We start from the raw sequence: 26,971 nt of genomic DNA, 5'->3' as shown, positions 1-26,971 counted from the left end.
CACACGCTTCTCTCTGCCGGGCCGCCGCCTGCGCTTCCTCCCGCGTCTGCAGGACGCGAATCCGGGCGGCCTCGAGTCCCGGAGCCCCACCGAGAACCCCACGTGCGTCCCCAACTCTATGGTTTCGCGGAAGCGGAGCCCGCGGCCCGGTGCATGCCGGGCCAGCGGTGGGCGGTGCCGGGGCTCCCATCATGGCGGCGGTGCGGCTTTCCCGTCTCTGCCTTTGGGCTGCTCTGCTTCTCCCTGCGGCCGCGGTCTATGAAGACCAAGTGGGCAAGTTTGACTGGTGCGTACGTGTGGGGGACTGTTCGGGACATATGTGGCACCTTCCCTGTCCCCAGCACCTGTGTCCTACCTGCTAAAGGGAGGGGGCTTACTACGTAGCGCGATCTGCTCCATACCTTGCGGACCCACCGCGAAATGAAAACGTCGGGCCCCTTGTTCAGAAATTAAGAATTTTAAAGACGTGGACAGAGGAGCATTAAGCCTCGCGTTCAGGGCTCTTCTAAGCTTGTCCTTGCGGGACCGTGCGGGTTGCACGCCCGTGAAGCCGGCCTTGCCATCCAGGCATACTTGGGGTTCTGGTAAGAGGTCACAGAGTCCCTCGTCCGTCAGGCCTCGTTTCTGTGGATGTCATTTTTCTGGTCTGCCGGGTGTCAGAGGTCACCAACCGTCTGAACTTTCATTCCTCCTCTAATTGGCGTCTCTTAGGCTGTGAGCAGGGGCTTGGGTCCTATAGATCCTAAGCTGAGTCTTCTTTCCTCTCCCAGCCTGGCCCTGGGCTCAGAGCATGGTGCCATTCATTCATTCCCTCACTCACCCACCTCTTCCTTAAGGCCCCAGAGTCGCCTTTCTTTTGTTTGAAGGTCCATTTTGCTACTTAAGGGTTGTGTGATTCAAGGGACATGACTTAACCACTTTCTAACTTGGTGTATTTACCTGTAAAATGAGTTTACTAACAATCCATTATCTCCTACACAGTAGTGGTGAGAATGAATGAGGTAATCCCGTTAAATTATCACAATGCCTGGCTCAATGAGTGAAATCAGTACATGTTACCCATATTATTATTGACACTTTATCCTTCAGGGCCCAGCTCAGATATTCCTTCCTCTGTGAAGTGTTTTTTGTTTCAGACAAATTGATTCACATATTTGTTGAGTGCCTGTTGTATGTGAGACAGTGTGACAAATGCATCATAAGTCGCAATTTTTTTTTTTTTTTTTTTAAAGATGACCGGTAAGGGGATCTTAACCCTTAGCTTGGTGCTGTTAGCACCACGCTCACCCAGTGAGCAAACCGGCCATCTGTATATGGGATCCGAACCCGTGGCCTTGGTGTTATCAGCACCGCACTCTCCCGAGTGAGCCACAGGCCGGCCCATAAGTTGCATTTTTAATGATGTGTGCAGATGTTCACAGTGTCATATGTATATATCACACATATATAGCAGGCGATTTCAATTTAGCAGAATTCTAGGTATATAGCATAATTACTGTAAGTATAATTAAATATTAGGTAATTAGCAGAATACTAGGTATAATTTTCAAATTGAAAGATAAATAGGGGCTGGCCCGGTGGCGCACTGCTACAGTGCGCCGCTTGGGAGCGCGGTGGCGCTCCCGCTGAGGATTCGGATCCCACATACAGACCGGCCGCTCACTGGCTGAGCAAGGTGCAGGCGCAACACTGAGGGTTGTGATCCCGTTGCCGGTCCCGGTCCGGTACGGGCGTGACACTGAGGGTTGCGATCCATTGCCGGTCACGAAAAAAGACAAAAAAAAAGAAAAAAAAAAAAAAAGAAAGAAAGATAAATAGAAGGAAATACACCCAAATGTTACAAATATATCGATGGTGGTGGTTGTATTAGTTTGCTCATTAGGCTGCTGTAATGAAACATCATATTCTAAATGGCATAAATAATAGGTTAATTTTCTTACAGTTCTGGAAGCTGTAAGTGTATATCAAGATGTTGGCAGGTTTGGTTTCTCCTAAGGTTGTTCTCCTTGGCTTGTAGATAGTCACCTTCTCACATGGCCTTTTCTCTTTGAGTGCACATCCCTGTTGTCCCTTTCTTTTCTTATTAGGACCCAGTCCTATTGGATTAGGGCTCTACCCTTTTGACTTCATTAAACCTTAATCCTGGGGCTGGCCAGTTAGCAGTTAGCTCAGTTGGTTAGAACACCAACTTGTTATAACACCATGGTCAAGGGTTCAGACTCCCTACCAGCCAGCCAGAAAAACAACAACAGAAACAACCAAAACTAAACCAACAACTTAATCCTTTTAAAAGTCCAATCTCCAGCTACAGTCACATTGGGAGTTAGGGTTTCAAATATGAATTTTGGGGGACGCAATTCAGCCCATAACAGTGGTATTTTGGGTTTTCTTTTTTTTCCCCTAGTTACTAAAAGAAATTTCTTTTTTTCTTCTTTTTTTTTTTGTCTTTTTTTCGTGTCCGGCAATGGATCGCAACCCTCAGTGTCGCGCCCGTACCGGACCGGGACCGGCAACGGGATTGCAACCCTCGGTGCTGCGCCCGCACCTCGCTCAGCCAGTGAGCGGGAACCGGTCTGTATGTGAGATCCGAACCCTCGGCGGGAGCACAACCACGCTCCCAAGTGGTGCACTGTAGCAGTGCGCCACCGGGCCGGCCCAGAAATTTTTTTTTTGTACCTTTTCCCTCACATTTTTCATAATGAGAAGGCATTACTTGTATAGTCCAGATAAAACTTAACAGTATTTTAAAAGAGAGTATGAGGGCCGGCCCGGTGGCGCACTGGATAGTGCGCCGCTTGGGAAGCGCGGCGGCGCTCCCGCCCGAGGGTTCGGATCCCACATACAGACCGGTTCCTGCTCACTGGCTGAGCGAGGTGCGGGAGCAACGCCGAGGGTTGCGATCCCGTTGCCGGTCCCCGGTCCGGTACGGGGGCGACACTGAGGGTTGCGATCCGTTGCCGGACACGGAAAAAGATAAAAGACAAAAAAAAATAAATAAATAAAAATAAAAGAGAGTATGGGATTTAGAGTCAGAAGGTTTTGGTTTTGGGTTTTAGTTCTGACAATAATTAGCTGACCTCTCTGGACTTTGGTTTCCTTACCTATAAAATGGGAATACTAGTATTTGCCCTATGTACTCAGTAGATACAGTGAGAATAAAGTATGTAATAATACAGGTGGAAACTGTCAAATGTCATATAAACCTATCTCTCTACTGCCTGTTTCAGTTTTTTTTTTTTTAAACTAGACCAAACAATATCATAGCAAGATAGATTCAGTGTAAATGTCATGTGTGTTTAATGTGCTAAAGATTGCAGTACTTTATTAACAGCAACATTTTATGCTTAGGTAAGAGGTTGAAAGAGATGGGAGAGAGCCCAAGGAAAGTATGTGTACTGATTTAAGTGGATCCTGAATATGTGTGGGCAAGAAAGGGCTGGAGAGAACAAAGGCCTGACCCAATATGTGGAGCTTTGTCAGAACCTTTGCACACATTTTTTCTCCAGAGGTTATTGAAAATAGAAAGGGGAGTTGGATTGTGTGCTCATTGAGGGCAGAATTTTTTTTTTTTTTTTTCCCTTTTTGTCTTTTTTCGTGACCAGCAACGGATTGCAACCCTCAGTGTCGCGTCCGTACCGGACCGGGACTGGCAACGGGATCGCAACCCTCGGTGTTGCGCCCGCATCTCACTCAGCCAGTGAGCCACTGGTCTGTATGTGGGATCCGAACACTCGGTGGGAGCGCCACCGCGCTCTCAAGCGGCGCATTGTAGCAGTGCGCCACCGGGCCGGCCCTTGAGGGCAGAATTTGTGTTTTTTCTTTCATTTGTAAGCTGTCTATTCCCGCTATCAATGAAAACAAAGAAGACTGTAATGTTTGTTCTAGTGGGTTTTAGGCCAGGTGCTCATTCGAGTGTCACTTATCTTGAGCTAAGTATGTGTTTCCATATAGAAGAAAGACTGTTAGTATTTCTCATCTGTTAGGAGGTAATTCTCTTCTCTTGTTGGCTTTGCTTTTGACTCCATTACATGGAGATCTTCCTTTTGCTCAGATCTCTTCATTAACAACATTTCTTATTTGTCCTCAGGTAGGTGTGATGGTGATAACCCTGCAGTTTGTCTTTTTCCAAAGCATTTCGTGCAATGATGATTTGGGCCCTTATGTTCTCCTGCACTCTTGTCCTCAGGAGACAGCAGTATGTTGGGAAGCTCAAGTTTGCCTCCTTGGAGTTTTCCCCTGGATCCAAGAAGTTGGTTGTGGCCACAGAGAAGAATGTGATTGCAGCATTAAATTCTCGCACTGGAGAGATCTGTGAGTAAACTGTGTAGACTGGTTGGCTTGGGGATGAAAAGGATGACCATATATATCAGCATATGTATATATATCAGTCTTGTCATCTTTGAATATTTAACATATTCTTATAACTGGTCTTTGCAGTTTATTACCTCAGCCTGAGTGCTCTTAAATAAGATATTGTTGGTTAGAGTGGGTGTTATAACACCAAGGTCAAGGGTTCGAATCCCCATACCAGCCAGCTGCCAAAAAAAAAAGAAGGATATTAATTACAAAAAACAACAACAACAAAAAAAGACATTGCTGTAAAAAAGACATTATTCTATATGAGAGGTAAATTAACACCAATTGCTAAACATAGAAACTGGATAAATTTCAATATTCATTTAGAAATTAATTTTATGATGCTGTCCTAAGTATTAAAATACAGGTTATACTTAAATCATTCAAAGTTTGGCATGTTCACACATGTGCACAAAGTATTTGATAGATATTTACACACTGGGAGACACAATTATGGTCTGACTTTGGAGTTTTGGCAGATCTGGGTTCAAATTCTGGCAAGTTTCCCTACTAGCTTTTTTTGGGTGCGTGTGATCCGAACCCTCGGGCGGGAGCGCCGCCGCGCTTCCCAAGCGGCGCACTATCCAGTGCGCCACCGGGCCGGCCCACACATTATTCTATTTCATAGTAATGGCTCAGATGCCCCCCCTTAAATTACCTATGTAATTTAGGCTGGATGTTTTTAGGCACTAAACTTCCGGAAATAGAATTTACAATCACTATTTTTCTTGTGAATTAGGTGGATATTGTTAATTTTGTCATTGTTTACGTTTTTGACGGGCTGGTAGTGGGGATTGGAAGTGCAGAGACTTCAGATTGGGGCAGTAGTGGTTCCTGCCAGCCTCTCCTCACCCAGCGAGTGGGACTAGATCATTGCCAGTTAGCTGTATGCCTTCCCTCCCTCAAAATAAAATTGGACACAGCTGTGCAAACGAAAATCTCTTCAGTTCTCTGCTAATCTTTTTGGATGCTTCTTTCCAGTTCATAGTAATGTCTGACTTTCTTGTTTCTCAGTGTGGCGCCATGTTGACAAGGGCACAGCAGAAGGGGCTGTGGATGCCATGCTGCTCCACGGACAGGGTAAGCAGAGGCCTGCTGTGTCTCCATCCTGGGGTCAGCTCCGTATCCCATTCCTTGGTTCTTTCCTTTGCAAAGGGTCTGGGAAGGAAAGAAGAAGGGGTGCTCCTGACAGTGAAGAACATGTACCTGTTTAACATCTATTTGCCTCCATAAATCAGAGGGGAAGCCATAGCTCACAGAACCCTAGGAGGCAACAGAGCAAGTTTGGGGAATGATTTCACCATGGTCTTGTCTTTTCCAGATGCCATCACTGTGTCCAATGGAGGCCGAATCATGCGTTCCTGGGAGACTAACATCGGGGGCCTGAACTGGGAGATAAGCTTGGACAGTGGCAGGTAGGGGACTGTATTTCATCATGGCTGAGTTAGAGGCTTTGCTGGAACACTGATCTGCATAGACAGCAACCCTGGACTTTTGGCTTTTATCCCAGGGATCACTGAAGAGCCAAAGAGCATCAGATGCCCAGTTCTTGATGTGGCTGAGGTTATGGAACATGTGTGTTTACTCAGCCAACATTTGTTGTGCACCTGTTAGATGCAGAGCTCTGTGCTAGGTGCAGTGTCCTTGTACTTAAGTACTTTTCCTAATCTTACCATGATCTGTGAGTTTTACAGTGTTCCAGATGTAAGAATGTAAGAACATAAAACTAAAACACTGAAAGTTACATATTATGTTTAGAGAACAGCTTGAGCTACTGTGACATCTTTGCTAAGGTTGTTTAAATTACAGGGTCATTTGCATTAGCTCATATGTCTTCTGATAATAACTCATTTGGGAGACACTTGGTGAGCCCCCAGGCAACAGAAACACATTTGAATGTGAGACCATTTCTGTCGTCAGGAAGTTTACTGTCAGTTGTGGAGGCAGGCATGTAGCCCACTGATGACAGCACTGTTGATGGGTGTGTGGTAGAGGTTGGTTAGGTTGCTGTGGAGTCCCAGGGGAATGAGGGAACAACCCTTAGGAGATTCAGGGGGTTTCAGGGAAGCACCGTGGCAAAATGGTTGTAAGTGCAGACACAAATTGGCTGATGAAAGGCAGGTTAGAATCCAGGTGTGTTGAACGCAAAGCCTATTTTCTTACTCACCAAGCAACAGTGGTAGTGTTCCCTTTGTCTCCTCTAGCCTGAGCCTCTGCAGGTGCAGGCAGCACTCACCCTGTGCCTGTGCTCAGTTTCCAGGCGCTTGGGCTGGTTGGCCTGCAGGAGTCAGTGAGGTATGTTGCGGTCCTGAAGAAGACCACTCTTGCCCTCCATCACCTCTCCAGTGGGCACCTGAAGTGGGTGGAACATCTCCCAGAAAGGTAAGGCTGCCTCTCACAGGCAACAGCTATGTAGTCCTGTTCTCTGCGAGCTCCTCTTTCTCCTTGAGGGTCCTAAAGCATTTGCTTTGATGCAGGCCTACTTCATGTTGGTATCATGTGGAGTGTGTGGCACTCGCTAGATCTATGCCTGAATGCAGAGGCCGTGGCTAGAGTTTCCTTTGCAGTGAGGAGAAAACTCCCAAACTGAGCCAGTAGAGCCAGCCAAGCAAGGAGAGACGCTCGCTCACTCATGGGCTAGTACTTTGTGTTTTTTGATTAAAAGTTCAAGTTAGACTGAGCCTTTCCTTCGTATTAAGAATTAGAATAATCCAGTAAATAAGAGCTCAGGTAAGATTGAGTTTGAGATCATTTCCACAGGTCTTGATGGTGGGAAGCTGGGAAGGAACAGAGGGAGGGAGGAAAGGAAAGACTCTGCTTAGGCCACCTGTGGACATTTTCTTTTCTTTTTTTTTTTATTTTTTATTTTTTGTCTGTTTCGTGACCGGTAAGGGAAACGCAACCCTTGGCTTGGTGTCGCCCGCACCGCGCTCAGCCAGTGAGCACACCGGCCATTCCTATATAGGATCTGAACCCGCGGCAGGAGCGTCGCTGCACTCCCAGCGCCGCACTCTCCCGAGTGCACCACGGGGCCGGCCCTTTTTTTTAAAAAAAGATGACTGGTAAGGGGATCTTAACCCTTGACTTGGTGTTGTCAGCCCCACGCTCTCCAAGTGAGCTAACCGAACCCGTGTCCTTGGTGTTATCAGCACCGCACTCTCCCAAGTGAGCCACGGGCTGGCCCCACCTGTGGACATTTTCAAAGTTTATAGCAGGGATCAAAAACGCAAATTCCTGGGCCGTCCCCGTGGCTCACTCTGGAGAGTGCGGTGCTGATGGCGCCGAGCCATGGGTTCGGGTCCTATATAGGGATGGCCAGTGCGCTCACTGGCTGAGCGTGGTGCTGACAACACCAAGTCAAGGGTTAAGATCCCCTTACCGGTCAAACCCCCCCCCCCCAAAAAATGCAAATTCCTATTGGGCTGAGTGTAGAACATTCATGAGCAATGTGCTTGGACGGGACTGCTGGGAACTGCAGTGCGCCTGGTCTGCCTCCAGTGGGCAGCCTTGCTCAGCTAATTGGTGCCCTATAGGCATGTAGGTAGGCCTAGTGTCACCACATCTTGTCCCTTTAAGAAAAGCTAGAAATCTGATTTTCACATATGATCTGAGTTCTAAATGTTGACAACTAACTCAAACAAAAAACAAACAAAATAACCAATAAAACTGTGGGAACCAAACAAAACCTGTTTGGGGATTGCTAGTGTGTGACATGTAGCTAAAGACTGGCAGCCTGGTTTTGGAAGATCCCTGAGGATGGTCTCCTAGGGCTAAAGCCATTGCTCCCTGTTTTTTCTTCCCCATAGTGACAGCATCCACTACCAGATGGTGTATTCCTACGGCTCTGGAGTGGTGTGGGCCCTCGGAGTTGTTCCCTTCAGCCACGTGAACATTGTCAAGTTTAATGTGGAAGATGGAGAGATTGTTCAGCAGGTATGGTAGGGTGTCTGGCTCAAGGAGCCTTGTGAATGGGGAGAGGAGTTGATAGACTCCTTAATACTTGGGACCCAGGAACTTGGCTGGGCAGATGCAAAAGCCATTTATGACCCCTGATTCTGGTCACTTGCTGGCTGCCTTCTTGTCAAGCAATTTTTTTAGTACTTGTATTTGCAAGTAGTACTCTTCTGGGGTGGCTAAGAAATTATGTAGGTCTAGTTACTGCTTGTAACTATCTTATAAAATAATGCTGAAAAATAGTGTTAGGAAACCACATATGACAAACATAGTAGAGAAATGCTTATTTGGAGTATTAGATATTTAAAATAATCTGCTATATTTTTCCAGTGACCAGAAGGAAAATCCTGATTTTTCTGCTGCTTTGGAGGCTCTAGGGAGGTTGGTGGGGGTTAGGAGATGGGGTATGGCCGGATAGGAAGAACTCCAACCATGAGCCTAGCACCCTCAGTGGAAGTCTGGTAGTGACACTGCTGATGAGCTGGGAGAGACACGTAAAAGTCCTTCATGAGCTTATGGTTACGATGTCTTTCCTATAGGTCAGGGTTTCGACTCCATGGCTGGAACGTCTCACTGGAACCTGTGGCGTGGTTAATGAGGCTGTCCTGGTGTGTCCCGACCCGAGCTCACGTTCCCTCCAAACTTTGGCCCTGGAGACGGAGTGGGAGTTGAGGCAGATCCCTCTGCAGGTGAGAGGCTACAGCTGCTTCCCCTGGTCCGAGGCATTGCCTTCAGGGCTTGGAAAGTTTGGCATGATTCCCCAAGGGTCTTTCTCCCAGTGTTGCTACTTCCTTCCTGAGCTGGGGCAGCCACGGGGAAAAGGTCAGGCCTCTGGTTGAACTGGTGTAAGGGGAAATAGGCCACTCTCGCCTTTGGGGGACCTAAATAGGAGCATGTGGAGATACCTGCCACGGCCTGGCCACTTCCCCTGGCAAAGTGGGGCAAAGGATGCAAGCCTGGGATAGGTTCATGACTTGTCAACTCCTAGCCCTAATCTTCCTCCTTCTTGCCTACCAGTCTCTCGACTTGGACTTTGGAAGTGGATTCCAACCTCAGGTCCTGCCCACACAACCCAACCCAGTGGATCCTTCTCGGGCCCAGTTCTTCCTGCAGTTGTCCCCAAGCCACTATGCTCTGCTGCGTTACCATCACGGGGTCCTGAGTTTGCTCAAAAACTTCCCACAGGTAACTGCAAGTAGCTGGGTTTGTTAGGATTCAGGAGGATCTAGCTAAGGTGTGGATACTAGAAGACATCTGTGATATTTGCATCTGGAGACATTTGTTCTTAAACACAAGATTGGTGACACCTTCCCATAAGTGATTTGAGAGGGGGTAACTTGACAACAGAAATGGTATACTTTTTCTCCTGAGTGTTCCAAGGGATCCTTAGAATAAAACTGGCACCTTCCTCTGAGTCCATAGGAAAGTGGGACTTAAATTAGAGCTTCCCTATAGACTGAGAGGAGCATGGGATTTATTAGCATTGACCGACCTGTGCCTGTGCTGGAGGTAGGGGAGAGTTCTGTTTTCAGCTGTAGATGGAACTGGGGCCTCCCTCTGCTCTCAGATGCTCCGGCCATTATGCTCCAAAGTCAGGAGCGCTTTTCACTACAAGGCCAAGGTGCTTTCCCTGGAGAGATGAACCTCTATAAGGCTACTTGCAAGTACAGGCCCCATTTAGGGGCACTGACACCTTGCATTTTCCCCAGACTGCCCTAGTGAGCTTTGCCACCACTGGGGAGAAGACGGTGGCTGCAGTCATGACCTGTCGGAATGAAGCGGTGAGTATTGAGAGTATCAGTCAGCACTTGGGGTTTTCCTTCCTTGTCTCTGCCAGGGGCCCTGAAACTCAGAAATGTGGGCACATTCGCCTGGTCACTTTGAACCCAGGGTGCTGGAGGCCGTTGAGAAGTCAGTTCTCCCTCATCTGTACAGTTTTCTGCTCACCTTGTTTCTCTCCAAGAATGAGACCCTAATATGATGACTTTCATCTGTGACTGTTAAGGGTTGCATACACTTTGTGGGCAGGGGCAAGAGATGAGATTTGCCTTCTCCCAAGTGCTGAGAAGACATAGAAATAAAAGCTTAATTTTGGTGACTGGGAAGTGACCCTTTGGCTGAATTTTCTCCTGTCCCTCTCTTTCCCCTAGCTGAAACCTAGCAGTTCTGAAGATGGGTCAGTGGGGAGCTTTTCTGAGAAGTCTAGCCCAAAGGTAGGTATGGTATTGGGTGGTGTGCCAGACCTAGAGACACAGGAGGCCACCCACGGAAGATGGGGGAGCAGCTTAGGCTAGGAGCAGGTCTTCTAGAGTTCCTGACCTCAAATGGGGTTTTCTAAGTACTATATGTTAAATGATGTTTCTCTCGATACTTTTTCATTGGGAGATCAGGAGGTAGAATTCCTCACATGTGTTCCTAATCACTTTCTCCTCTGGGCCTCAGTTTCCCCATTTCCTTTGGGATCCTGGCCGGGAGGGTGAGTGGTAATCTGTGCAGCTGCACTAAGTGGCAGCGTGAGGCCTGGGGCAGGCAGAGGTTTCTGCTGTGGCTTCTGTCTCCTAAGCTTTTCCCTGCTTCCCATCTTTGCTCACGGTCTTACCTCTCTTTGGGAAGTCTTGCTACATTGTACTGGTTTCCTTCTAAAACAAGTATAGCAATTGTAATCTCATTTATTTACTCAAGTGCCTTATTTCTGCATTAGGATTAAATTTTCTTTTCTCCTTTATTTCTCTTTGCATGTATTTTCCTGTTTGGCCTGGCTCATTCTCTATGATTTGCCCCCAGTCCTTGGACTTCCTTTGGGGGGACTTTGTTTTGGGTGATACCTGTAGTTGACTCATGCTGTCTGTACCCCTAGGACTCGCTGGCTTGCTTCAACCAGACCTACACGATTAACCTCTACTTAGTGGAGACAGGTCGGCGGCTGCTGGACACGGCAATTACATTTAGCCTGGAACAGAATGGCACTCGGCCTGAACGGGTGAGCCAGAGCATTTTACCTAGACTCTGTCCTGTGGCTTCTCAGCATAGGCTTCATTTCCTCAGGGCAAGGTCATGGCCATGGGTCCTGGATTAGGGCTCTTTGGACATGCGTTCTAGTTCTTCCAGAGCCACTAACTGGACATAAATCACTGTAAAAGCAGGTATTATTTATGCTAAGTTGTCATTGTGTGCTAAACTTTTAAATTATGGGCTAATTGATTTAACCCTCTTAACAGTCTTAGAAAATGAGAAAATGATTGTTACTGACCTGGTTTTACAACTGATTCTGTGGCCTACTGGGATTCAGTACCCACCCAGAGTCACAGAGATAGTAAGAGGCGTTGCTGGGTTCAAATTCACATCTAACTCCACAGCCTGCACTCTTAATTGCTACCCAGTATTACCTTTGTATACATCTAGTTGTGTTGCTCAGTCTCTTGGGCTGTGGCTTCTCCATCTCTAAAATGGCAAGTCTAATCCTGGCTTCTTACTCTCTTTGTGGGGTGGGATTGGAGCACAGACGAACAATGTGGTACCTGTAAAGTACTCAAGTTCCTCCTCGCAGAGGTCCGAGACAGTGCAGCACCATTCTTGTGTTGTCTCCTAAAAATACATATTCCCTTACTGGCATCTGGATAAGAACTGTATTGGGCCGGCCTGGTGGCGCACTGCTACAGTGCGCCGCTTGGGAGTGCGGCGGCGCTCCCGCCGAGGGTTTGGATCCCACCTACAGACCGGTTCCCGCTCACTGGCTGAGCGAGGGGCGGGCGCGGCACCGAGGGTTATGATCCCGTTGCCGGTCCCGGTCCGGTGCAGGTGCGACACTGAGGGTTGCGGTCCGTTGCCGGACACGAAAAAAGACAAAAAAAGGGAAAAAAAAAAAACTGTATCATTCAGACATCAGATAGGCTATGCCCTGGACCTCTAGCAATTCCTAGAGCTTTGAGTCTTGGGATCAGGGACTGTCAGGCATTTGGAAGCTCACTGACTGCAGTGGTCTTGACTGTTTGGTCGCAGTTCTACATCCAAGTGTTCTTGAAGAAGGATGACTCAGTGGGCTACCGGGCCTTGGTGCAGACAGAGGATCATCTGCTATTTTTCCTGCAGCAGCTGGGTGAGTGGATCTCTGTCAACAATTTTTTTTTTCAGACCTGCTCTTGAGTTCTAATTAGACTGTGTTTTAGGGGAGCTGTGGTCAGGCTTATGGGAAAGGGTGAAAAACCGTGTACCTTGAGTATTTTTACAGAGCCATAGGCTACCTGGCTTTTGAATAATGCTTTAGCATTCTAGGTGGGAGACAGAAATTTCCTCAGTTGACCTGTTGATTCCAGCCCCTGGCTCTGCTGTATCTTTGTTTTTACACAAGAGCTGTGGTGATCCCTGAGCCACCTAGAAGGATCTCTTCAGAAGATCAGGGAGGCAGGCTCAGCTTTGGTAAACCTGGTTTCCTGTAGCAGGAAAGGTGGCGCTGTGGAGCCGCGAGGAGTCCCTGGCAGAAGTGGTGTGCCTGGAGATGGTGGACCTCCCATTGACTGGCGCACAGGCTGAGCTGGAAGGGGAATTTGGCAAGAAGGCAGGTATGATGCACCTGAAAAACTGGGCAGCACAGTTTCTAGAAGGGGCTGCTCTGGGGAAGGGTTTGTAAGATGCTGTCCCTTGGTGTCCCTGGCGTCCTGGGCTCAGCCAGATTGCCAGTCTGTTCTGAACGAGCTCTGTGACCAGTTTTCAGTGCATTCATGGCCATATTGCTTATCTGATCATTCTTTTCTGTGAAAGCGCTAACGGTACTGTGATTCTCTCTAGGGAAAGACCCTGAGGGAAAAAAGTCTTAACTTAGTATAATAATAGCTACCATTGCCTGAGTATCTAGAATTTGTCAGGCATCATATACCTATTGTCCCCAAGCATAGCCACATCTGTAGAGAGAGACATTACTAGGTTTTTCTAGTTATTGTGGAAATAGCCCAATGTCCTCTGAAGCCGGCCACACTCCCAACACTCAGGATAGACTCCATCCCCTCTACTCTGATTCAGTCCTTCCTGCCACCCGCCTCTCTCCCTTCTGCCCATTCACCCAGCTCTCCAGCAGGTAGTTTTATTAGGGCCTGCTCTGGGCCAGGCACCTTGCTAGGCATTGCATATTTTCTTAAGCCGAGGATTAATTTGATTTTACTATTTATTTCTGCTGCCTGGACCCAGCAATTCAAGGTAAAACCTGCTTCTTTCTGCTTGCAACTCATTGCCTGCCCACATGGCTAGCTTTTGGTTAATTATTTGTTTTTCCTGATTTGCATCAGTGAGGTACATGCTGTGTGTGCATGGACTGCTGCGCATGGGACTGTCCTGTTTGCCTTTCACTTCTCTTCCCTGAGCTTGGGTTGACGGGAAATAAGATCAGCAAGGGTACTACTGCTTTTTAGTGAGCACTTACCATTAACCAGGCACTGTCCTAAATCTTGTGCGTACATGATATGATCTAATCTTTGCAGCAGCCTTATGGGTTACAAGCCATTCTACAGATTAGGAACCAGAGGCAAAAAGGTTAAGTACACTTTCCAAGGTCACACAGTAGTAAGGAGTGGAGCTGGTATTTTAATTCAGGCCTGCCAGACTCAAGAGACCATACTCTTTACCTTGCTGCTAACCTGATCTCTGGTCTCCAATGGAGGAAATTTGAATGATGGTGGCTTCATTGATTGAACCAGGGATAGAGTGAATGATAGCCTTGGTAATGGGTTGCAAATTGGTCTGTTGGGTGCTGGTTTAACAGTTGACAAAGTAGGAAATGAGGCAATGGGAAATAGAAATACCTGTTTGTGATACACATACACCCATATTCCTGCACCCCCACACCTGTACCTCTTCTGGCTTTGTCTTGGCAACCAGAAGCCTTTCTTCTGGCCATCCTGGATGTGGGGCTGTGACGGACACATTCACAGTATGGCTGCATCCTGCATGGCTGATTCCTGATCACTTAGTCTCTTATTCTAAGATTCCAGGCAGGTGAAGTTGGAAGAGCCAGGTAAGTAGGATTTGGACGGTCCTGCATGGCTATATCTGAGTGTGGGTCAGAAACAGGACTGTTCCTTAGGCTTATGGCCTGGAGTGCCAATGACTTTAATGCTCCAGAGGAGAAGGAGAAATCCTTTATTAGGAAAATCACATACCTCCCTGCTGGATACCTAGTCTGATGCGGAGTGCATTACCTTTTCTTTGACACCAGATGGCTTGTTGGGGATGTTCCTGAAACGTCTCTCGTCTCAGCTCATCCTGTTACAGGCGTGGACATCTCACCTCTGGAAAATGTTCTATGATGCTCGGAAGCCCCGAAGTCAAATTAAGAATGAGATCAACATCGACACCCTGGCCAGAGATGAATTCAACCTCCAGAAGATGATGGTGATGGTAACAGCCTCAGGCAAGGTGAGAGAGGGTTAAGCCTCAGGCACCAAACCTTCTGAAGTTCAGGGGGTTGGAAACAAAAAAGCCTTTGGTAAGGGAGAGCCCTGGTTTTAATGTAGAATCAGTTCTTTGGTTTCTCTTTCTCATAGTGAGCTAAGTATTTGTTTATCTTGCAGCTTTTTGGCATTGAGAGCAGCTCTGGCACCATCCTGTGGAAGCAGTATCTACCCAATGTCAAGCCAAACTCCTCCTTTAAACTGATGGTCCAGAGAACTACGGCTCACTTCCCCCACCCCCCACAGTGCACCCTTCTGGTAAAGGACAAGGTGAGGCCATCCACCTCTGACTTGAGCCAAAGTGGGGGTGGTTTTTGTGGTGTTTTGCGGCTTAAATTCCTCCAAGGCCCTTGGAATTCTGCAGAGTTAAAGAGGAACAATTAGGGGTTATAACTCTGTTTCTTCCAGCTTCATGCCTGGGTGGAGGAGCCATCCATTACTGAGGTGGAATTGACTGTAAGGTAGGGGTGGCTTCACGAGATCAGTAGAGAGCAGCCTTCTCCCTTTCCTGACTTAAGCTGTTGTTGATAGCTGAGTGGCTGTTTTCTCTCCCCTACATGAGGGAGAGCAGGACACAAAGCTGTTTATATCTCTGCCTCCCAGAATTAGAATGGTTTTTTTGGTGGATTCATTCTAGTGTTATTAGAAAGGGGGTTTGGTAGGCACTCTTCTGGAATGGCTGCCTTGGGGTTGCTGAATTGGTACTTGATCTTTTTACTTTTTTTTCAGCATGTCTGGTTCTTGGTTAGGTTTAGAGCCAGAGGCAGTTTGACTTTTTTCCTTTTGACATTAGCCTAGGGGACCATTTACCTTCAGCCAAGAATTTATTTTCCACAAAGAGGGCAAAGACTAGGGAGTTTCTTACAGTTGAACTGCAGTTGCAGCTTTCCAGTTTTACCCTGAGGATCTGCATTCTTTTCATGTGGGTGGAGTCTGACAGTTTGACTGTCCATTTTAGGAGACGGGGATGAGTTCTCTGTATGTCTTCAATCCCATTTTTGGGAAATGGAGTCAGGTGGCTCCCCCAGTGCTGAAGCGCCCAATCTTGCAGTCCTTGCTTCTCCCAATCATGGATCAAGACTATGCCAAGGTGTTGCTGTTGATAGATGATGAGTACAAGGTACTACGTCTCCAGAGGGTTTGGAGAAAATCCAGGTGGCGTCGGGTGTGGGGGTGGCATGGTCAAACACGGTTAGCACAACAGAGATAGAGTGCTGTCTATAGTCAGCCACTTTTGGCCAACCATAAGAGACATGATTGCTGTTTCTGCACTTGTGAAAACTCAAGATTCTTAACAGTACTAAATTTAAGCCCTATTTTGAGTAGACTCTAATTCTTTTAAGATTTGCTGTTTTATTCTTAAGGCTTTCTTTGATGGGAAACAGTAATGAGTCTTGGGAAACTGGGCTTAGAGATTCCTGACTCTTTCCTTTAACTCTTCTCTTGGGCTCTCTGGGTTTTTCAAGGTCACAGCTTTCCCACCCACTCGGAATGTCTTGCGACAGCTACATGAGCTTGCTCCTTCCATCTTCTTCTATTTGGTGGATGCAGAGCAGGGACGACTAAGTGGATATCGGCTTCGAAAGGTAGGGAAGGAGTGTCCTGGCAGGACCCTTTGTAGGGGAATGTGGGTGTTTCCTGGTTATTGACTAAGAAGTGAATTATGCTGTTCATCCTATTGTATACTTAGATCATCATAATCCCGATGTCTGATTCAAAGTCAGTCATTCCTTTTTATTTATTGGGCAGCTACTACATGGCAGGCCTGGGTCTAGGTGCCACAGACAGAGAAGTGCACAGTAGACAAAGTCTCAGCCCTCATGGGGCTTTCATTCCACATTCCTTTTCTGTAGCAGAGAGAAGGGACATTTTTCTCTATTCTTGGAAAGGTGGGAGGTAGGAATGGGGTTGAGTAATGAATTGTACTTTTATATGAAAATGATGTTATTGACCAACTCCTGTCAGAATGTGTACTTGGAATTTTATTTCTAGAAATGGGGTTGAATTGCTCTGATCCTGACATACTTGGGTCCAACTCTTAGAAACCGTGATACATACTAACTCTGAAGTTCACAAGGGACTGGCCTTGGCCTTGTTGTCAGGGCTGTGCAGAGAAGCACTTGTGGTGTGTACTCACCAGAGAACACCCCCATCCTGTCCCATAAAGCCTTTTGAGAGGCAGTGTAGTATACAGGTTAACAGCTTGGACCCAGTTACTTGGGTTTGAAGCCTAGCTTTATCACTTATTTACTTTGGGATCTTGGGCATATTACGTCTCTGACCCTCTGTTTTCTTGTCTGTAAAATAAAATGATGATAATACCTACCTCATAAGGTTGTTGTGAGGATTCAATTTGTTAATGCATGTAAATCACATAAAACAATGCTTGGCGCATAGGACATGCCATCTAAGTTTGAGCTGTTGTTGCTCTGAAAGTGCAGGGCCCTTTCCTGACGTTTCTGTAACAGCTAACCTTTAGCATAACCAGCAAAGGAGATGGTCTGCCCAGAAAACACATTATTTACCCTCGTGGGTGAAAAACAAAATTGTCCTTCCAAGTTGATAAAAATGGAACCTTGAAAGAGACAATTCTTTGTAGACAGAGGGGAGTGTACTGGAATGTGGGTGTCATGAGTCAGTGGAGTCTTGAGGATATTATCTGAGTAAACGATGACCAGGGGAAGCAAGGAGGCAAAGCTTCACGTGGGAAATAAGCCAAGAGTGGGCTTCTAGTCCTTGACCTCCAGGTGAGCTACTACCTTCCCCTCACTTTGCGACTGTACTCTCTGTTTACGTTTTAGTGAGTTCTCATGTTTTCAAAGGAGGCTGTGGCAATGAAGGCTTATTTGTTATTAATAAAAATTTTATTTTATTTTGTTTTTGGCAGCTGGCTGGTATGAGGATCTGAACCCTTGACCTCGGTGTTATAAGGCCTCTCTCTAACAAACTGAACTAACCAGCGAGCCCGTTTCTTAAACTGAGAGTTGCAAAACTTCATAAACTAGATCTTTATTGCTATTTTCTAGGAGTTCTGATATCTGTTCCTTCCAGCACAAAGGCCTCAAATGAACTGCAGGATGTGTCCAGCTACAGCTGTCTCAGGTCTAAGTGTACTCTCCTGATTACAAGCTCTTCTGCCCCCGCCCTAGGATCTTACTACTGAACTGAGTTGGGAGCTGACTATTCCTCCAGAAGTACAGCGGATTGTCAAGGTGAAGGGGAAACGCAGCAGTGAGCACGTTCATTCCCAAGGCCGTGTGATGGGGGACCGCAGTGTGCTCTACAAGGTACAGCACAGCAATTTGGCACGGAGCAAGAGCTCTAGAATCAGGAAAACAAGGGTTTGAATTCTGGCTGTAGGACTTGGTAGCTGCGAGTACATGACCTTGGGAAGTCACTTAATCCCTTTGAGCAAGGATAACACAAAGATCAGAGGATTGCTATGTAGATTAATGACTACGTATATAAAGTGACTAGAATAGTGCCTGCTACATAGTTAACATCATCATTATTTTTTTTATTACCCAAACATTTACCATTTCTTTGTGGTTATAGTGTTCAAGATCCCCTTTCCTGGCTATCTTGAAATATACAAGACACTCTTATTAGCTATTGTCACCCTAGGGCACCAGAACTTATTCTTCCTATCTAAGTGTAACTTTGTACCTGCCTACCAATCTTCCCCTGCCCCCCACTTCCCTTTCCCTGCCTCTGGTAACCACTATTCTACTCCCTGTTTCTCTTTTTTCTGTTTTTAATTTATTTTTCTTAACTGACTCACAATAATTGTATGTATTTATGGAGTACAGGATGATATTTGGGTACATTCATACTGTGTGCAGTGATCATATCAGGGTGCTTAGTATATCCATCATCTCACATGTTTGTCACTTCTTTGTGTTAGGAACGTTCAGTATCATCTTGACTAGTTATTCAAAGATAGAGAGTATTTTGTTAACTGTAGTCTCCTATATTACTGCAGAACCCTAGATCCCATTCTTCCTATCTCTAATATTTTGTATCCACTATCTACCTTCTCCCCATCTCCCCCTTTCCTCACCAGTCTCTAGTAACTACTGTTCTGCTCTCTACTTCTATGAGATCAACTTTTTTAGCTTCCAACTATTAGTGAGAACATGTGGTATTTCTCTCTGTGCCTGGCTTATTAACGTAGTTTTCTCTAAGTTCATCCATGTTGCTGCAAATGGCAGAATTTCATTCTTTTTTATGGCAGAGTAGTATTCCATTGTGTATATATACTGCATTTTCTTTATCCAATCATTCATGGAAGGACATAGTTAACATTATTACTAATGTTATTGATTTGAATTCTTTTTTTTTTTTTTTCCTTTTTTTGTCTTTTTTCGTGACCAGTAACGGGATCACAACCCTCAGTGTCGCGCCCGTACCGCGACCGGCAACGGGATCGCAACCCTTGGTGTCGTGCCTGCACCACGCCTAACCAGTGAGCGGACCGGTCTCTATATGGGATCTGAACCCTTGGCAGGAGCGCCGCCGCGCACCTTCCGTGTGGCAGCAGTCGATTTTAACTTGTTCAGAATAACCAAAATAATACAAATTCTAAAGTACATTTTGTCTTGTACTAGAAAAAAATATATCATTATGTAATTTTATCTTTATAAGGTAACCCTTTCTAGACTACTTGTGTTTTCTAAAAAGCATAGTAGCTAGGAGTAGGGCTTTTTGGATTCATATTCATTATTCAAATTTTTTAGGTTAGTTTTTTTTAATAAACTTTTTTTGGTATAATTTTAGATTTACAAAAAAGTGGCAAAGATAGTACATAGAGTTCCCGTATTCCCCTTACCTAGCCTCCCCTACATGACCATGGTATATTTGTCTACACTAAGAAACCAACATTGGTACATGACTATTAACTAAACTCCAGGCTTTATTTGGGTTTTACTAGTTTTTTTCACTAATGTCATTTTTCTGTTCCAGGACCCCACATTGCATTTTGTTGTCACGTTTCTTTAGTCTCCTCCGGTCTATGAAAGTTTTTCAGTCACAGATTTGGGCATTGCCAGCACCCATAGGTTAAAGCCATGAGATTGGCTGAGATCATCGTGAGGGTGAGTGTAGACAGAAATGCCCAAGGCCTGCCTACTGCCTTATGTGTTCCATCATGAAGAGATTGGGGAGATGCAGAGGAACCCACAAAAGAGACTAAGAGGAGAGGCTAGTGAGGCAAAAGGAAAATCAGGGAGCTGGTATCAAGAAAGCCAGATAGAGAAAGTGATTCAAGAAGGGAGTGGTCATGTGTGTCACATGGCACTAGTAGGATAAATAATGAGGATCATGACTATCCACTGGGTTTAGTGATAGGAAGGTTGCTGTGATCTTGAGCAGAACAATTTTGGTGGAGAGAAATAACATTGCTGGAGCAGTGTCATACAGTCAGTCAGTGGGCAGACCTGGATTTTATCTTGGGTTATCATTTGCTATCTCTGTGACTGGAGAAGTTGCTTAATTAAGACTTACCTTATGACTGTCCTGTTCACCAGTGAACTGTGGATAATAATAGCTACTTTGCAAGGCTGCTAAAGGGATTAAATGCAACGCAGGGCACCTAGCGTGGCACCCAGTACCCAGGGGAGATGAAACTAGTGCAGAGATGAGAAACTCAATAGGACACTTTTCCAACCAGAAACCCAACTTCCTCTGCTAGGCCATAGAGCTCTTGGCTGTCCTCATGGCACGGGGCTCACAGTGGAGTGGAGCGCATGAGGTATCATTATGGTTCTGAAGGAGCTTTTCTCCCCCTCTCCCCAGAGCCTGAACCCCAACCTGCTGGCCGTGGTGACAGAGAGCACAGATGTACACCATGAGCGCACCTTTATTGGCATCTTCCTCATTGATGGTGTCACTGGGCGCATCATCCACTCCTCTGTGCAGAAGAAAGCGAGGGGCCCCGTCCACATCGTGCACTCGGAGAACTGGGTTGTGGTAAGGAGTCACACCCAAGGGCATAAGGTAGCTCCAGAGGGCTCCCTGCATCTTAGATCTTTTCCAGAAATCCAGTTGCTTCTTTGTGTTTTCATAGGATCCTAAACCCCCTGGATGGCAGCATAGAGTGCTATGGGGAGGCCAGGCTCAGGCATCAGACTGCCTAGGTTTGATCCCACCTCTTCCATTTCCTAACTGTACAACCTTGAACTAGTTTTGTAAGCTGTCTGCATTGCATCATCAGTGAAATAGGAATAATGACAGTCACCTCCAGTCTAGTTTAGAACACTAGCACTCAAAGGTTAGCTATTAATATGACTTCTCCTAAGAATCTCGAGAATTCCTTTGTCTTGTGGTGAACTTTGGATAGCCTAGATAAAACTATCTTGAAAGTTAGTAAACTTGGTAACAAGGAAGAAAACTAGGGTGCTAGGTGGGTTTTTCCTTCTCGAATCTCTAGTTAATTTGCAGGGTGCATTCCAGTGTAATTTCTCCTTACCAGTTGAACCAGCAGCTAAGCCCTCAGCAGCCTCCTTCTATCTCTGCAGTACCAGTACTGGAATACCAAGGCTCGGCGCAATGAGTTTACTGCACTGGAGCTTTATGAGGGTACCGAGCAATACAATGCCACTGCTTTCAGCTCCCTGGACCGTCCCCAGCTGCCTCAGGTCCTCCAGCAGTCCTACATCTTCCCCTCTTCCATCAGTGCCATGGAAGCCACCATCACTGAGCGGGGCATCACCAGCCGACACCTGCTTAGTGAGTGTCTGGGGGAGGGCCTCTGTGGTGACCGGGTTCTCTCAGGCAGCCATCCTGAAAGACAGAGCAGGGGCTGCACTGCCAGCAGAGCCCTTTTGACCAGCCATAAGGGAAGGTTGGTGAGGAAGGCTATGTCAGTGGAAAAGTTCAGCCCTGCCAGCTAGGAACAGTGAGCACTTCTCTCTTAGTCCTTATGTCGGATGAACCACTTGCCTTTGGTGTTTTCACCTTGCTCAGAAAATCAGTCCCTGATGGCATACCTAACATAGATGGCCTGTACTGACAGGCTGCAGGAACCAGCAAGGGGTAGCCTAAATTCAGGACTTACTGATTGAGTAACAGGCCCCCTCTGCCTAGTTGGTTTTACCAAAAACGTTTGGGACTCTCAGCTTTGACAGGCACTTGGTATTACTTTCTCTTCTCAAATATGAGGAAGACAATTTATCATCATCAATCACCATTACTGATACTGGCACTATCTAATGATGCCCAGTCCCCTGCCCTCCCTGGCCATAGTACTACAGCAGTGCATACAGCCTGTGAGTGCTTAATGGGAAGATCGCTTGGTCGGGGAGGTACTATTGTAGGGAAAGGAGGGAGGGATGAAGAGATCCAAGTGGCCTTCCAGGTTCTTCTCCTTCATCGTTACCCATATCTTAATTCTAGAACTTTATATTTTGATGTCTCAGGATGATATGTGAAGAAACCACTATCTTCAAATGTGGGAGCCTTCATTTAGACCCATGTGTATTATTGGATTAATGTTTTTGGCTATTTAAGGGAACATCCTTGACCCATATTTTTGTTTTGAACTCTCTATTTTAAATTTCTGTGATAATGACATTTTTGTAACTGGCCCTCCTCTGGGATTGGATCATTGTGAACATTCACTCCTTCCTGTGCAGTTGGGCTACCTTCTGGAGCAATTCTTTCCCTTCCTAAGGCCTTGCTGGATCCCCGCCGTCCTGAGATCCCAACAGAACAAAGCAGGTGAGACCCCTGTGGGTTGTGCTGGAGGCCCTGACCTTAAGGACTTTAGCCTCTTTGATTAAGTTTGGTCCTCAGCCTGCCATATACCATCATGCTGTGGTAGGAGCTAAGGACATAGCAGTGAGCAAGTCTGACAAAGAGGTCTGCCCTCATGGAGCTTACGTTCTGGTTGGAAAGAGACAGTAAATAAATAATAAAATAACCAAGTAAAATACTTGTATATACTATGTTAGGTACTTGTAAATGCTAAGGAGAAAAAATAAAAGTGGGACAGGCTGTGAAGAGTATGGGGAGAAGGGCTGGCCCGGTGGCGCACTGGAGAGTGCGGCGCTTGGGAGTGCGGCGGCGCTCCCGCCTAGGGTTCGGATCCCATGTGGAGACCGGTTCCCGCTCACTGGCTGAGTGTGGTGCGGGCGCAACACCGAGGGTTGCGATCCCTTTGCCGGTCCCCGGTACGGGCGCGACACCGAGGGTTGCGATCCCATTACCGGTCAGTAAAAAAGACAAAAAAAAAAGGAAAAAAAAGAGTATGGGGAGGAATGTGCATGGGTGAAATTTGAGATATAGTGGCCTGGGCAAGCCCTTCTCAAAGGTGGCTTTTGAGTAAAGACCTGCAGGAGGTGAAGGAGCTAGCCGTGTGGATATCCAAGGGAGAACTTTCTAGGCGGAGGGAACAAGCAGTGGAAGTGTCCTGCAGTCGTGTCTGTTGAGTTCGGGGAGGCAATGCAGCCATGTGGCTAGAGCAGCAAGTGGTGGGAGACAGTAGGAAGTGAGGGCATAGAAGTAGTAATGGGAGCTGGATCCTGCAGGGAAGTTCACTGTTATTAATTTTGTACTTCCACCCACATCTCTGCATATTTTCTCGCCTTCATCCTGAGCTCTCTTCACTTAAAGGTGTGAGGAACTGTGGGCAGTGGGTGGACAGAGCAGATTTGTCTGTCCCTCGAGGAAGGGAGAGGGGTGTGGTTTGGAGAACTTCATGAGAGAAGAGGTTAAGCTGTGAAAAGACATAGGGTGATAAATGGGTTTTCAGAGGAGAAGTGGGGACTGCAAGGCACTGTGGCGTGAAGAGCAGGAATCGGCCAGTGGTTCAGTGTGTTGGTTTAAAAATGGCCCTCACTTTCCTCCTCTGATGTGAAATGCCAGTCATCTGTATTTTATTTCTTTCGAGAATTAGAATAAGGTAGGAATCCTGGGCCGGCCCCGTGGCGCACTCGGGTGAGTGCAGCGCTTGGGAAGCGCAGCGGCGATCCCGCCGCGGGTTCGGATCCTATATAAGGATGGCCGGTGCGCTCACTGGCTGAGCGCGGTGCAGGCGACACCGGGCCGAGGGTTGCGATCCCCTTACCGATCACACACACACACACACACACACACACACACACACACACAAAAAAAAAGAACAAGGTAGGAATCCTGGGCCGGCCCCGTGGCGCACTCGGGCGAGTGCAGCGCTTGGGAAGCGCAGCGGCGATCCCGCCGCGGGTTCGGATCCTATATAAGGATGGCCGGTGCGCTCACTGGCTGAGCGCGGTGCAGGCGACACCGGGCCGAGGGTTGCGATCCCCTTACCGATCACACACACACACACACACACACACAAAAAAAAAGAACAAGGTAGGAATCCTGATCTCAGTCCTACTCTCCAGACAGCTTTCGTTCTTGCTAACATTCACCTGCTAAATTTTTAACTACCTACTGCAAGTAGACCTCAAAGGAGATTTGAGGCTAGATATGTGGCCTGGAAACCTCCCAGGACTCAGGGAGGGCATCTAAGAGATCCCTTCACAGCAGTTTTCAGAGTGCCCGTCCTGGTTGGTGTTTTGCAGAGAGGAGAATCTAATCCCGTATTCTCCAGATGTACAGATACACGCAGAGCGATTCATCAATTATAACCAGACAGTTTCCCGAATGCGAGGTATCTACACAGCTCCCTCAGGCCTGGAATCCACTTGTTTGGTGAGTAGAGCCCACAGTCACCCTGTATGACAGCTGCTCTTTGTTTCACCCTTGGGAAAACACCTGAGGATTCCATTTCCTTTCTTACCCGAGTTTAAGGTTGGGGTGGGTCTTTGGTTGCCTTTCTTCCATAATTCTCGTTCTGTCTGCCTTCCAGGTTGTGGCCTATGGTTTGGACATCTATCAGACTCGAGTCTACCCATCCAAACAGTTTGATGTCCTGAAGGATGACTATGACTACGTGTTAATCAGCAGTGTCCTCTTTGGCCTGGTTTTTGCCACCATGATCACTAAGAGACTGGCCCAGGTGAAACTCCTGAATCGTGCGTGGCGGTAAAGACCAAAGACTCCAAGCCAGAGAGTGGAGAGAGGGGGAGTGTGGGTCGGATAAGAGGCAACAGCTGCAGTTTGCAGAGCAGTGGAGTGTGTGATGGGTGCTCATCTCAGTTCAGAGTTGTGAGGAAGAAGATGAACCGTCATGTAGAACTTCTTTTGGGATACACGTGATGCAGAACACTATCGTGGTAGAGACTGAATTCACTCTCTCAGCTGAGGATCTCAAAGCAGCTTGATGGACTTTTCCCATGAAGCCCAAAGACTGCTATGCCATTTCCTTTCTTTGCCCATCCATGAATGTTCTGTTTTTTGAGTTTTTTTAATAAGACCTCCAACTGATTTTTCTTTTTTGAGGCCTGTTTAAATTGATTTTAGTTTTCCTTCTGTGTTTCCGAGTTTTATCTAGAAATCCTTCTGACTTTTTCCCTGCCTCTTGCAAGAAGTCAGAAGTTTTTCTTGTCACCTCCACCTTATAGGTGCATTTGCTCTTTTACATTGGAGAGGCACAGGATCCATCCCTAGCTGAGGTTTGAGGACTGATTGAGCCTCTTATGGCTTTGCTTCGGAGTAACCAAGGATTGAGGAATCTATATATAGTGTCAAAACTAATTTTTACTAATCCTCTAGTTTCATGCTCTCATTATGAGGTTGGGTCACCAGTCTTTGTCTCAGTTTATGAAAAGCCAGGTGTATAATAGCACCTTGGTTTGTTGGTCATTGCCTATGCTTTTCACCTGAGATGTGTCAGAACCGAGGCCTTTTTAAAACTACTGACTGCCTGAACCTTGAAGATTTCAAGGGAGGAGAATCTGCCTGTTTCACAGTAACTTGTAATCTCTCGTTTCACCCACAGGCTGGTCTAGTCATAATGTAGTTAGAGAAAGGTGTCCTTAAGAACCCCATTATTTATTTTTAGTTTTAGATATAAATTAACATGTGGGTTATTATGTTTCTCTTTAAATGAGATTTAAAATCTTATTGATCTAACCTTGGAAGCTTTAAAAAAGGGAAGAAAAAGAGTAGGGATGGGAAAGTGGTGTATTAAGGGCTTAGCTTTGCTGACGGGCAGGGCTGCTGAGTCTCTACTACAAATTAAAGAAATCCTAAAAGTCTTCTCTTGTTCATGGATTTTGTGTGTGTGTGGTGTGTGTGTGTGTGTGTGTTATGTGTGTGTGTGGTGTGTTGTGTGTCCGGTACAGGGATCCGAACCCTTGACCCTGGTGTGGAATTTGTCTTAAACGTGAGGAATGAGCTGCAGAGAGTAGACCATCACTAGCCCTGTGGTGAGAGGGGTGCACTCAAGTGTCTGAATAAAGCAAATGATGAATGACACTGATCTAAGTCCTTTTTTGTGTTTTAGGAAGATAACTCTGAAGCTACTTTTGCATTAGAGGGGGAAAAGCAGTGCAGAAATGGAGTGTTTTTTAGTAAGGAAACATGCCAATTTTTTTTTTTTCCTTTTTGTCTTTTTTCGTGACCGGCAACAGATCGCAACCCTCAGTGTCGCACCCGTACCGGACCGGGACCGGCAACGGGATCGCAACCCTCGGTGTTGCTCCTACACCTCGCTCAGCCAGTGAGCGGGAACCGGTCTGTATGTGGGATCCGAACCCTCGGCGGGAGCGCCGTTGCGCTCCCAAGCAGCACACTGTAGCAGTGCGCCACCGGGCCGGCCCCAGGAAACATGCCAATTTAATCATGAGTTGGTTTAGGCTATTTTAAAACAAAACTTTTCATCTTTCTGTGGTCATATGCTGATGGTAGATTATGGTAGAGAAGGAGGAAATATGATCATTTTACATTAATAAAATTGTCAAACTGACATCAATGGGCAAATGAACATCTAAGTATCTACAGAATAAAACAGGAATCTGTTTATCCTAACCCCAAGGCGTATTTTGTTTAAGAGACCTGGGAATAAGTACAAGTTTAAAAAAAATTCTGCCCTAGTTTTGAGAAAGCCGGGCAGGAATTCTGAGTGTCTTATATGTACAAGCTGCATAACAAGATATTGTCTGGCTGCCTGTTCTGCTTGCACAGCCCAACTAATCTGCAAGATCCTAGTTTTCATTTATTTAAGTGCCAGAATCTGAAAGAACAAACTAATGGGAGGGGAGTTATCTGCCCTTTCATAAAAGTCCCTAAAGTGTTTTGGCCTTAATCATTACCATTTTACTGAAAGTTACCACAAAGCAGGTGCTTAAAATAGT

The 26,971-nt window shown here is 46.5% G+C and overlaps 1 protein-coding gene across 5 annotated transcripts; it reads left to right on the top strand.

The window, feature by feature from the left end:
- Window positions 1-170: 170 nt before the first annotated feature.
- EMC1 (ER membrane protein complex subunit 1) lies at window positions 171-26,093 on the top strand. 5 transcript variants are annotated; one of them, XM_008589503.1, is made up of 24 exons: window positions 192-286; window positions 4,187-4,311; window positions 5,371-5,436; window positions 5,678-5,771; window positions 6,610-6,738; window positions 8,163-8,289; window positions 8,850-8,999; window positions 9,328-9,495; window positions 10,020-10,091; window positions 10,461-10,523; window positions 11,168-11,290; window positions 12,310-12,406; window positions 12,750-12,869; window positions 13,492-13,500; window positions 14,516-14,715; window positions 14,871-15,020; window positions 15,709-15,870; window positions 16,217-16,336; window positions 17,900-18,037; window positions 20,544-20,717; window positions 21,266-21,476; window positions 22,382-22,466; window positions 24,296-24,425; window positions 24,583-26,093. In XM_008589503.1, the coding sequence occupies exons 1-24, from the start codon at window positions 192-194 to the stop codon at window positions 24,760-24,762; spliced, it is 2,988 nt and encodes a 995-aa protein (XP_008587725.1). In that variant the 3' UTR covers window positions 24,763-26,093. The 5 variants fall into 5 exon arrangements, with proteins under 5 accessions (XP_008587732.1, XP_008587725.1, XP_008587717.1 ...); XM_008589495.1 differs by having other exon boundaries at window positions 12,747-12,869; XM_008589510.1 differs by lacking the exon at window positions 13,492-13,500 and having other exon boundaries at window positions 171-286; window positions 12,747-12,869.
- Window positions 26,094-26,971: the final 878 nt, after the last annotated feature.

Source organism: Galeopterus variegatus, unplaced genomic scaffold (genome assembly GCF_000696425.1).
Source record: "Galeopterus variegatus unplaced genomic scaffold, G_variegatus-3.0.2 Scaffold137, whole genome shotgun sequence".
Classification (NCBI taxonomy): Eukaryota; Metazoa; Chordata; class Mammalia; order Dermoptera; family Cynocephalidae; genus Galeopterus; species Galeopterus variegatus.
Note: the sequence above shows the minus strand (reverse complement) of the source record. Positions and strands in the feature narration are given on the sequence as shown.